This window comes from Heterocephalus glaber, unplaced genomic scaffold, assembly GCF_053883595.1.
Source record: "Heterocephalus glaber isolate CG9 unplaced genomic scaffold, H.glaber_assembly_v1.0 deba00001594, whole genome shotgun sequence".
NCBI classification, from domain to species: Eukaryota; Metazoa; Chordata; class Mammalia; order Rodentia; family Bathyergidae; genus Heterocephalus; species Heterocephalus glaber.
The window spans coordinates 10630759-10643416 of NW_028258369.1; the positions used below are offsets into that span (position 1 = coordinate 10630759).

Consider the following 12658-nt stretch of genomic DNA (forward strand, 5'->3'; position numbering starts at 1 on the left):
AGCCTGAACTACATAGTGGAACCCTGTCTCAAAAGGCAAAACAAGGGCTGGGGATTTAGCTCAGTGGTTCCGCTGCCTGCCTCACAAGCACAAGTACCAGAGTTCGATTCCAGGTACCAAAAAAAAAACGCAAAACAAAATGAAACACAATACCTGTTAAAAAGCAATTATCTTTCTATATATTTATTTATGGACTATATATGTTTGTGTGTATATATATATATATACACATATACAATTATAAGCCATTTAATGACAGAGATACATTCTCAGAAATGTTTTGTTAGGTGATTTCTTCATTGCATGAACATCATAGAGTGCTTACACAAACTAAGATGGTTACAACCTCACTATGTCATACAATCTTATCAGACCACTGTCATACATATGGTCCATCCTTGACTGAAATGTTGTTATGTGGCACACAACTATATACAAATGTAAGATGGAGGAAGCCCTAGAGAAGCTTCTAAACCTCTGTTATTTAGTGAGCTTTTGGAAAATGTTTAAGATTGTATGACTATATACAGTTGGGGAAAAACAAAGACATTTTCTTCGTGGTTCAGGTATATAGTTTTAAAATCTTGCTAATCCTGAGAGCTCAACTTTTATACCTACACCATGGGTGGAAGTAACCCCATATTACAAATTGTCTTGATAATTAAGAGTTGTTTGGTCATCTCCCTGTAAGATGCGACGGACTTGTCCTTGTATTTACCTCCAAATGTAGCTGGCAAAGAGCTCTCTTCAAGAGCTGAAGGAGCAGCTCTGCCCTCTTCTCCCTTCTCCCTCCCATCCACTCTCCTCTCCCCTCTTCCCCGATCCTCCCCATCTTTTCCTCTTCTTTTCAGTACTGAAGATCAAACCCCACTGGCTACATACCCAGCCCTTTTAAAAATTTTTAAATTTTGAGACAGGATCTTGCTGTCACTAAGTTGCCTGCACTGGGCTCAGTCCTCTTGCTTCAGCCTCCTGTAGTGCTGGGGTTACAGACATACCTCACCACACCTGGCTTGTTTACTTGCCTTCTAGTTGAACATTGTCAACAACTCCTGCTCTTTTCACACATATCTTTTCAAGGTGATAATCCATTTGGTGAGGTGATTTTAATGCAGAAGGGTCAGATCCATACAGCAGGTTTGCTAGAAGCCTCTAGCTTCTCATCGTCCAGTGCTCCAGGGTTCTGCTGCTGACTGTCTGACCTAAAGGCTGGATGAAGAAGGTGGTTTCATTCTGCACATGGAATATTAGGGAAGTCGATTTTTCTCTTTTTAAATTAAAATAAAATGAAAAGACATTCTTTTTTTTGCCATCATTTTAGCAGATCCCTGAAGAGGGTACATCTCACTTTGGAGAGCACTGGCTCAGAAAATGAGCTTAACTTCCTTGCTAAGCTTCAGGTCCTTTAATTGAGGTGATGGGCAATGCACTATTTAATTAGGAAATGAGATAATGTAGGAAGCAGTGTCTGGCACATGAACAGTGGGTTCTGGAATCTCAGTTCCTATAGCAGAGCTTCAGTAGATCAGTCTCTAGGTGATTTGAAGAAAGCTGTGTTGTTGTGGTTTTCTCTTAGGGATGCTTGTTGATTTTTTCTTAGGGATTCTGCCTAGGCTGGCCTCAAACTCATGACTCGAGCAGTCCTCCTGCCTCAGCACCCTTAGTAGCTGGGACCACAGGCACATGCCACTGCACCTAGCTGAAAATTAATTGACCTGGTTCTGATCGTTCTAATGGCTCAATGTAACTGCTGGGTTGCTTGTCAGCAACCAGAAGAAACTGGAAAAGGTTGCCTCGTTTATGCTCTTACACACCTCCTTTCCATTGATACGTAATAACAGTGGGTAAAAACTCAGCTTTATCCTGGGCCGACTTGTGATAGTGGAATGAACCAGCTAATTTGGGAGTGGAACAGTGATCAAGAAAAAGGAAATTCCATTTTGCATTGCTTTTGAACTGGCTGATTTAGCTGACATTAGGAGTGAACAGTCTGAGTGAATAGGATGTTCTAAACTGGAAGCGCTTTGGAACTTACTCCTAATGGATATGCAAAGCCCATGCAATGGGGACTCACTCTCTTGCCAGCCTTTTTTTCCCCTAGAAAACCAACCTCAGTGTGTTGAATTTTTAAACTCTTTTGCGCCTTTTGTCTCCTATATAAGAAATCTTGGCCAAAGCTAAGGACGTTAATATTTTCTCTTATGCTTTCTTAGATCTAGAAAAAAGCACAAAGGCTCCAAATGTACGGAAATGACAAGGAGAGGGAACTGCTAATTACCCTGATTTGAACAGTTCCTGCTGTGCGCATGGGTTGAAATATCACATGACACCCCATTAATATCATGATTATTATATGTTAATAAAAAAGTCACAAACCAAAAAGTGCTTTATAGTTTAAGATCTTACATTTATGTCTGTAATCCATTTTGAGTTAGTTTTAATATGTATGTTCTTTACAGAGCTTGTTTAACATTTCCTCTTGCAATATTTTATCATAACTTCTGAGTTGCTAATTTAATGCGTGGGGTTTCATTTAATTTTCATTACCCTTTGTGTGTGTGTGTGTGTGTGTGTGTGTGTTCATCCATTTATTCATATGGAGTTGCAAATGAAAAAGGAAAGGTGTTGAGATTGGTTTGTATAGAGTTAGGCATGAGGAAGAGCCCAAAGTCTAAATAAATTGCGTAATCAATGTATGGATAAGTTAACTAAGCTCTGGATTGGTTAGCTCTGTTAGTTTGCATAGGTACTTTGTCAACAAGAAGACCTATCTTCCTCACCTGTTATCGCTGCCTCTTACCAAATGTGAGAGATACTTAGTTTGCCATAGATTGGGAGGACAATCAACAGTAGTATGATACTGCTGCCTCGGAATTCATCTACTGAGAGGGCAGTCGTGGCCCTAATGTAGACAGTCTAAGACATTGGTTCTGTGTACCATTGGCTGTCTACACCAGCCATCTTTACACATGTTGTCATTGAGAGATGGGTGTTTTTTCTGGAGGGTGGAAATTATGGTCCATATTTTGCACAACCAAAGCCCAGGGATGTATGCGTCATACAGTTAACACTAGTGTGTAGGGGACTCAAGGGCCAAACACATGTTTTTGTCTACAGTCTCTACACTTGGGAAAATGATGCTGGACTCTCTCTGGCTGGAGCAAATATTGTTAGACTGCTGTCATCTTGTGGCTTCCATGCTGAAGCCCCTACTGGCCTTGAGACCTGTAGGCCACCCTGTCTTTGTTTGACCAAGACCAGTATTTCGTGGTTTCTGGCTATAGGCTTCTGGTTAACCAAACTTGGGTTGCTGTGTGGCTCTGTTATTTTCAATTTTCCTTCAGTATGACTTTACCGGCCTTCCAGGGCTGCTAGGCCTTGGACTGTAACACCTGATCTAAGTTGCTCTTTTTTTTCCTGTCCCTTCCAGTGGAGGCCATAGTGGAGTTTGACTACCAGGCCCAGCATGACGATGAGCTGACGATCAGCGTGGGTGAGGTCATCACCAACATCAGGAAGGAGGATGGAGGCTGGTGGGAGGGTCAGATCAACGGCAGGAGAGGTTTGTTCCCCGACAACTTTGTAAGAGTGAGTACAAAGCAAAACCCTTTTCCTGTCTCCTGGGTGGGCATGCTGACCAAAGGCTATGGGGCATTTGAGGTTGAATTGCGTGGAACTGGGGGCTCTTGAAAGCTTGATATCCTAGGTGATATCAAGAAGAGTACATGTAGTTTTGCCCTTGACAGCTGGGATATGTGTTTCGAAATCACTTTTGAAAGGCCCAGAGTAATCACTTCCTAAACTCTGTATCACTTAGAAAAGGCTTGAAAAATAAGAAGCTTGTTAAATTGTTTGATTTATGTACTTGGTGATTTGCCTCCAGAATTTAAAAGACCTTTTCCTTTTTCCATTCCATGTGAAATAGAGGTGAAACTCAGACCATTTATATGAAGTAGCAATCAATCTAAGTGCAGAATCTGAATTATGCAGTTTTTTGTCTTTGTACTCATACTGGTTTTTTGATAGGTGCAGGATTATGTTTTTCTACCTCCTTATGTCCATAAAGCATTGAACAAAACCTGTTTGTTCAGTAAGGCTTTGAAAATTATACCCTTTGCAGAAGTCATCTAGGGCTTAATTACAAAAAAAGTAGCCCATTCACATTAATAAATTACATATGGCACAACTGCAAATGCTAGTTCGAATTGTTGGGTAAAAAAGGAATCACCTGGAGACTTTCTCATGGGAAATACTACCTAGGTCTAAAAGTCCAGTGCCATATGCTTCTTATTCAACACTCAAGAAGAATGGATCGTCCTTGGTAGGAAGAACTGCATGCAGAAATCCCCAGGTCTTCTGTGTATCAGACCATACTTAGGAACATGCCTGGGCTGTGGGGTCAGGTGGTATGGGGAGTCTTGGGTCCAGAGAAGCAGGTAGTCCCCTCAAAGGAGCGCCAGGGGCTGAATGGGAGGGTTTTATGATAAGGGATGTTGGTGAAAAAATGTGTGACCTCGTGCCAGCATCCAGCCCTTAGGCCTTCAATTTCTACCCTGTGGGAGTCTAAAATGAGTAGGAACCTAGTTCAGTCTTTCTTCAGTATCTTGCTATGGAATGGTCCTACCATTTTTTTTTTTTTGGTGTTCAGAAAGGTAGGAGTTTTGTTGGTAACATGCTGGTAAACATTGCTTTCTGTAGTGGTAGGAATATAGACACCCTTCCTCCCTATCACCCCAAAATGTGCTCGAATCCAGAAGTTCTCTAGTTTTATGAGTAGGAAAGCATTACGTTCTGGCCACCAGGGATTCACTCTGTTGATTTGTAAATGGGAGGTAATTTTTTTGACTTTCCAAACAAAACCTCCAGTTTTGAGAAAGGACTGTCTTTGAAGTTGAGCCAAATTCTAGTGTAAAAGGAGGGTTTTTCCAAATAAAAGGGACAATTGGTGGAGTGAAGATGAGGAAGGAAGGGTGGGAGAGGAGGATTGTGGGAAAGGGAGAAGAGGACACTGGGAAGAAGGAGGGCTGTGGGAAAGAGAGAAGTGTAGCAAAAGAGAAAGGACAAGCCTGGGAAGAAGGGAGTGTAGCATGGGGTCTAGTTTTGAGAGCAGGCCCTATTCTGAATTCCTTGAACGTGTTCTGTTGGCTTAGTGCTCCCTATTTCAGACCACAAAATCCACAGAATCCAAGAACTGAATTGGAAAGCACTTATAAAACCTATTTCCATTTGCTTTGGGCTCAAGGCTGGTGTGCTACAAGGAATTGTGGAAGGTGAGAGGAAACCAGGGCAGGGAAAGACAGAGCAGGAATTGCTTACAGTGATATCAGGGATTACCTCTCTGGCTTCCTGCCTGTGGGGTTGCCTCCGGCTGCCTGTGTCCCTCATCAGACTGGTGACTGTTCCCACCCAGTCCACTTTCCTCTATGCTTCCTCTTATCCCCTCAGGTTTGGGGCCTCTCTTGTCTGTAACTTTTGGCTGTTGCCTTGGGGTTTCTCTCAGCCACTTTATAAAAGTCTCTTTATTAATCCTGCCTCAGCTTATTCCAATGTAAGCTTGCTGTTTCCCTTTGAGAGCCACTACCCCATCAGCTGCTCTGAGTTTTTTTTTTGTTTTTGGTACCAGGGATCGAACTCAGGACCTTTTGCTTGCAAGGCAGACGGTGGCACCACTGAGTTATATCCCCGGCCCTTGCTCTGAGGTTTAAACAGCACAGTACTGGCAGTTTTTCAGCACGGTGGTGACCACCTAGTTGAGGTGTGCCACTGGTCCTGTTACTAGGTGAAGGAATGGGCCCTCTCCTCCGGGCCTGACTCCCTCTGCTCCTGCCTAATCAGTTGTCAGCTGAGCTTGGCTTGCGCCCTTGTCCAGTGAGGGGAAGCCATGCTTTGGGGAGGTGCTTGTTCCACTGAGGGCAGAAAGGATGTGGCAGGAATGTCTGGGACTGCATTAATTGTGGTTGTCATATTTGGTAGAAAAAGAAACTTGGATTCTTTCAGATGGCTGAGTCTATTTTCAAGTCTTCACCCTTAAGTCTATTATTGAAAATTCAGTAGGTGGATGCAGTGGAGAGTAACAATATCCAGAACTCCTGTAGAGAATTCTAAAAGCAGAAAATGTGTCTTTGACTAATAACAGTCATATTGGCATAGGTTTGTCTTTGAAAGTGGCTTTATGTAAGTTTTATTTAGTTTGAGAATAATTTGTCCATGGATTGAATTGGGCAGTTTTGTGGCATCCCATCGTTTATTGGTGTGCCTTTATGTTGATGTCATTACTGTCAGAGAGCCTGCCTTAGGCATTTTGTCAGTTCATTTGTCAGACCCTTACCCATCTGAGTATGAGTTCCCGAAGTGTTGGCATTCACTGTCCACCTGAATTCATCTCGGTATTGTCTTTGTCTCTCTAGACAAGAATACTAGCCAGCCTCCAGACATTCTGAACACCAGGGCATCCTGTTGTTAAGAAGTGATCTGCTCTTTGCTCACTCTTGGGCTGAGATTTGTTGACCCACATGGCCTCTTGGCTTTGTTTTTCTCTTTCTCTTATTTAGTTCTTATTTATTTACTGTGTGGCAGAAGAATCCTTTCAAATTCTCCTTCCCTGTCTTTCCTTTACCTCTTTGTCTACCTGAATGTTTTCCTTTATTTCTCCTTCTTTTAAAGATTTTAAAATTCATTTCAAGGTGCAATTTACCTAAAAATGCATAAGCCACTAGCATGCGTGATTATTGTTTTTATGTAAGAGTGTACCTCTGTGACCACCATCCAAATCAATACTGTTGTTGTCCCTCCAGAAAGTTCCATCCTATCCTTTTCTAGTCATTCCCCTCCCTAGGTAATCTTCATGGATTAGTGTTCCTTATACTGGAATTTCATATAAATGGAGTCATACAATGTGTATTTTTAATGCATGGCTTCTTTTGTGCCACAAAATGTTGTTGCATGTATTAGTACTTTTTTTTTGGTATCCAGAATGGAACTCAGGGCCTCGTTCTTGACAGGCGGGCACAGCACCACTGAGCTACATCCCCGGCCCCTAGTGCTTTGATCTTATCCATTCTCCTGTTGATGGATATTTGGGTTGTTTCTAGTTTGGGAATTTTATAAAGGTTCTGAACATTCTTGTGTGTCTTCTTTGGTCATGCACACTCATTTCTCATGTATGTATCCACTTATAGGAATGGAATTGTGTTTTCAGTCCGAGTCTTTCTCTGTATAAAGCTGTGGCCTCTACAAGGGGGAGGTGTCACACTTATGCTTGAATCTCTTGTGTCACGTGAGCCAACTGAACTAATCACCCATAATCTTAGTGTCAGAGTAGCTGGCCTATGAGTGTGACTGGTGAAAAGTGCTAGAGCATAGAACTCAGTCTCCCAGGGATGATTTGATTGTTGGGCCCTGGAACTATAAAGACTAATTCTTAAACTGAATGTTGTGGTACACATGTGTAATTCCAGCACTGTAGGAGGCTGAAGCAGGAGGGTCACAAGTTGGAGCTCAGCCTGGGCAATTTAAATGAATAAAGGGCTGGGGATGTAGCTCGGTGTGAAGGCTCTGGGTTCAATCCCCAGTACTGGAAAAAAAAAGACGAATTCTTACATTGTTAAAACCATGCAGATAGAGAGCATGTATCTAAGTTTTGTTCAACTCAAAGAGGGAACTAGCAGAATAACAAAACTGATTTAGTGAGGCTGTGAGGAACTGATTAAAAAGTCAATGGAAAAAGGAATGTTAATATAAAATTACAGTTAGATTTGAAACTGGTTCATATCTTAGAGGACAATACATTCTAACCTTTGGGGTTGTTAACTGTTCCAGAAAAGAAAAAAAAGGAAGTAGCATACCTTACCACTTTTCTGTGTTATCTTCTGACTTTTATATGTGTCTTAGTTACTTTATTCTCGTTTGCTGAGACAAAATAACTGACACCCAAAGTTAAAAGGGAAAGGTTTATTTGGCATATAGTTCATAGAGGTTACAGTCCACAGTTGGCTGGCTCCAAGGCAGAGTGGCACATGGCAGAGGGGCATCGCAGAGAGCAACAGTTCATTGCAGGCAAAGACAGCAAAAGCAACAATGGACCTTAACATGTCTTTCTGCCTTCTTTATCTTATCCAGACTACTTAGGGCGGGTAGCACTCACACCCTTAGTCTTAGTGCCCTTGAGCCTAGCATTGCACCATGAAACAGTTCCAGCATCACACACTTTAGATCCAGCCACCTCTGAAAAAGCCCCACCTGTGACTGCATGAGGCTTTTGGGGGAACAACTAAACACAAGCTATAATAATAGGGTTACACTTCCAGAGAGGCTGATGACCTTCTGGGGGGACTTATTAGAAAGTGCGTTAGCATGACATTGAAAGGTCACACAATCATCCTTTTGGCCTAACTTCCAAGTTCTGTATTTTTTTTCCCTGAATAGACCATGATAGACCATAATGTGAAATATAATGATAGGAAAAACTTGGATGAGTCTTCAAAGTCATTTAGTTAAAAAAAAAAATATGGCTGTCCTTGGGGACTTCATATTGCCATACAAAGAGAAAGTCACCTGTTATAGGCAGATGTGAGCTTTTTGTATTTAATTACTAGTGTCTTCCTTTTAAAACCTTATTGTGGGGGGCTGGGCATTTAGCTCAGTGGTTCTCCCACCTGCTTCGCAAGTGCAAGGACCCAAGTTCGATCCCTGGCACCAAAAAACCCCCAAAAATCCCCCAAATTCAAACCTTATTGTGGGATCCAGACAACAATGTACTTTAATTATGGAAAGGATTGATAAACAGCCTTTTTCTGGGTTCATCTGACATGGATCCACAGATTAGTACTTTTTAATGACCAACCAGATGATTTTTTTTTTTTTTTTGCTTAAATTCCTGTACTGGTACATTTTAGGTATACAATACATTTACATTTATCGTTGGGTGCTTGTACCCGTACATGATGTATCTTGGTTCTTATTCTTTTCCCATTCCCTGTGCGCCCTTCACCCGCTCCGTCCTTCCCTATTTACAAAGACTTTGTTTCCATTTTTTCCTGTTCTCATAATTTTTCCTTTCCCTTCTTTCCTTTCCCCTTTCCCTCCCACGTCCCCTACCCCTTTGGACCTTTCCTTCCTATTTCAAATTGTCAATTATTCATTTTAATCATTTTAATCCTTATTTACACTTTCAGTTTGATGATTTTTAAAAAGAAAACACTTGGACAACATGGCTTGGGCTGCCATGCATATGTCAGCCAGCTCTTTTTTTTTTTTTTTTTTTTTTTGGTACCAGGGGTGGAACTCAGGACCTTGATGCTTGAGAAGCAGGCACTGGAACCACTGAGCTAAATCCCCAGCCCAATGTCAGCCAGCTCTTGAAGGGACATTTGGTAAAGTGCAGCAAGACACAGTACCAACTCTCCACACTGCATGTACTCATCACGTGCTGTAAACATGTACTAATAAAAATTTTAAAAAGATAAAATGTGTCATCTGCAAAAAAAAAAAGACCCAGGCCCTTGACATTTTGTAGCCCACAGATATGTAGAAAGCAGGAAGCTGCGGCAGGGGTTAAAAGAATATGCTTGTTGATCTTTAAATGCATCTGATACATCTGTGAGGAAGTGAGCTGTTTTCTTAGCTTATTTCTGTATGTGTTAAGTAGAAGTAAGGTTTTATGAGTGGAGTTGCTTGCCCTGTTGTTGAAGGTTAAAGTGTGTTTACTCGTAACAGCTTGCTTTCCTGTTCTGTCAGCTGGCCGTTTAGACCTCTCGGCGTATTCAGAGACTTTTTTTTTGTATTTGTGTAGAGTGGTTGGCCAAAAGGGCAGTCGTTTGCATACTTGCACCACTCCAAGATAAAGCTCACAGTTACAGTGCTGTTGCTGATTTATGAAAGAGTCACAAATCTACTGCAACAAATAACATAGAGATTTCCAGGTTGCTGTTCTATATTCAAAGACCCTAACATGGATCTCTTTTATCAAATTTCACTTTTCTTTAAACTTGGAACACAAAGGCCATTAATTTTGTGAATCATATGGATGAGTATTTTCAAGATACTTGTGACTTTTGAAAAGGTAGCGGGAATTTTTCCAGGTGTGTTTCATGGTGTGCAGAGCCTCTTTCTCACAGCACGTAGCTGTGATATGCTTGGGTATGTGGGGGTCTGTTGTACTCATGAACATTTGCTGGGTGTCTGCTGTGTGCTAGGCACAGAGGATGTAAGTGCAAGAGAGACCCATTGAATGGAATCGTCATCGTATCATCACAAATGTGATTGCTCCCACAGGATGAGTTTTACAACCCTTGGCCTGGCTTTGAGTCACTGTGTTCTGGAGGGCATGTGTTAGACATGGTTCTGCAAAGACGTTTGACAAAGGTGTTCCTGATTAAAATGCCAATTAAGTTTCTGAGTGGATTTATCAGGCAACTGTTAGAATTAGCTTTTTGGGCCCTGATTTCTGGGTTACTTTATGGAATAGTAATAGCCACATATATAATAATGGGCTTGAGTCCGGGATTCAGCTCAGTGGTTTCGCCGCCTGCTGTGCAAGTGCAAGGACCCAAGTTCGATCCCCGGTACTAAAAATAAAAAATAAAAATAATAATAATGGGCTCACTTGCTGCTTGGTTCTGAATGTATAATCTGCCTATGTCTGTCTGTACAATAAACAAAATTTATTGAGCACTTACTATATATGCCAGGAAGGAGGCTAAGCCCTTCATGTATTTTATTTCATTAAATCCTTATACCACCTTATGGCAGCGGTACTGTTTTTATCATGTTTATTTTTAGAAGACATGATGGAAGCATATCAAGGTTAAAGAACTTACCTGAAGTCACAAGTTAGTGAGGAGCAGACAGATTACTGGAACCAGGTGGGCAGGCTCTAGGACCTGATCTCCAGTGTACAGCATTGTCTGGGTATGTAGTTTGTCTAGAGAGCAATGAGCCCCTTATCATGATTACCTGCTGGATTATGCCTCCTCTGAGGGTCCTAGCAGATAGAATGAAGGTTATTAACTTACTTGCTGAATTCTAGAAAATTCTCTTCAGAAATCTGTTATTTCAGACCAAACAGGTAGCCCTCGCCTACATTTATGGGCTTGTACTACTATTCCCACAAATTGTTAAAACAAGGCATTTAGGGAAAATATTTTGTTTTTATTCATTTGTAAGCAAACATGTCATTTTGAGGGTGTTCAGGATGTGCTTTTCAGAAGGAGTGTGACTCTTCTATCAGTAGTAAATAATTCAGATGTGTGACTTGATTATTCCTCATCCATATGGCCCTCGAAAGCAGCCAGTTCGAGCTCGAGTAATTCAACTTTAAACATATACGGTAGTTTATTTTCATAAAGAGTCCTAAAACTAACAAAACCTATTAGACACTGTTGTGAGAAAAATAACTGCAAGTATGGCCCGGACTAATTAAGGACAAGTGTGTGACCAGCAAGAGCCCACATCATTTGACAAATTCTCCAGGCTGTGTAACTGTTACTGTGCAGGAAGAGGGGGATACCTTGTGATTCAGGGAGCGCTGTGACCGCAGGAAATTTTAGTTCCCTGACCAAGTTGATTGTGGTGATTATGCATAATGGAATCTTACTTTCTTAATGACAAGATTATCACATCTTAGCTTAGGGACTTTGGGATCGTGTGTTTTAACCCCCAGCTTTCTAGCAGATTAAAATCTAAACCATCTAGGGTGTTGCTGTAACAAGCACTTGAGAAGTGTGGGGTTCCTACAGAGGACTCCACTGGTGGTTGCTGACCTGACTCTCCTCTGGCAGCACTGCATTGTCAGAATTCTGGGATAAAGCAGGAGTTGGGATTAAAGCCTCCGAAAAATTTTAAAAGTTCAAGCAATTCTGCTGCTTGATAAAGCTGGGCACTCCCTTTGTACAGTGGCACTGCTAGGGCAGCATCATCATTTACACCTGGTATATTTTCTCAAGAACATGGATTGGTAGCCAGTGATCTAGATTTGTAAATATAATAACATTATTTTAAAAGTAGCTTTATGTATAAATAGCTGTATAAATGAGTATACGAAGAAACATAATCATGCTGAAAATTGTAAAAAAAAAAAGTTTGCAAGTACACAAAGAACATAGTAATAGCTAAACCGTGCCCAATTTGCGTCCATTAGAATGAATACATTCTAATTGCAGAACCTCTGGACTAAATAATTAATTCTGTCCTACCCCTTACCCAGTGGTAGTGAGGTGGACAGAATTTCTAGGAATGGTCTTCAAGATTCTATTCCCATATCTGCACAATGTGTGAATGTGATGAGGTACCACTCCAGTGATTGTATTATGTTGTATAATACAGCAGACCCTAAAAAGGGAGCTTCTCCAGGCCTAAGTTATTACTCGAGCCCTTATGAGTAAAGAACTCTCTGCCTAGTGGTAGAAGAGGAAGTCAGATTCAAAGCTTGAGAAGGACCTTTCTGCTTTGAAGAAGGAGAAGTCATGTGACGAGTACAGGGAACCGGTAGGAGCAGAGAAATGAACTTGACTGGTAGCCAAAAAAGAAATGGATAGCTCAATGGTTCCAGCACCTGCCTTGCAAGGGCAAGGTACCAAGTTCAATCCCTGGTACCAAAAAAAAAAAAAAGAAAAAAAAAAAAAGAAATGGAGACCTCAGAACTACAGCCACCAAGAACTGG

General features: G+C 41.4%; 1 protein-coding gene across 11 annotated transcripts in view; it reads left to right on the forward strand.

Annotated features, from left to right (window-relative positions):
- Positions 1-12658, forward strand: part of Sh3kbp1 (SH3 domain containing kinase binding protein 1) — a 369672-nt gene that overhangs the window by 54034 nt on the left and 302980 nt on the right. For all 11 annotated transcript variants that reach the window (XR_015444104.1, XM_087193656.1, XM_087193653.1 and 8 more), the window contains one exon: positions 3431-3588. Coding sequence is in view for 10 of the 11 variants with exons in the window: in XM_087193656.1 (XP_087049782.1) it covers positions 3431-3588 (158 nt within the window). In the remaining variant the exon portion in view is untranslated. The remainder of the gene's footprint in view (positions 1-3430; positions 3589-12658) is intronic.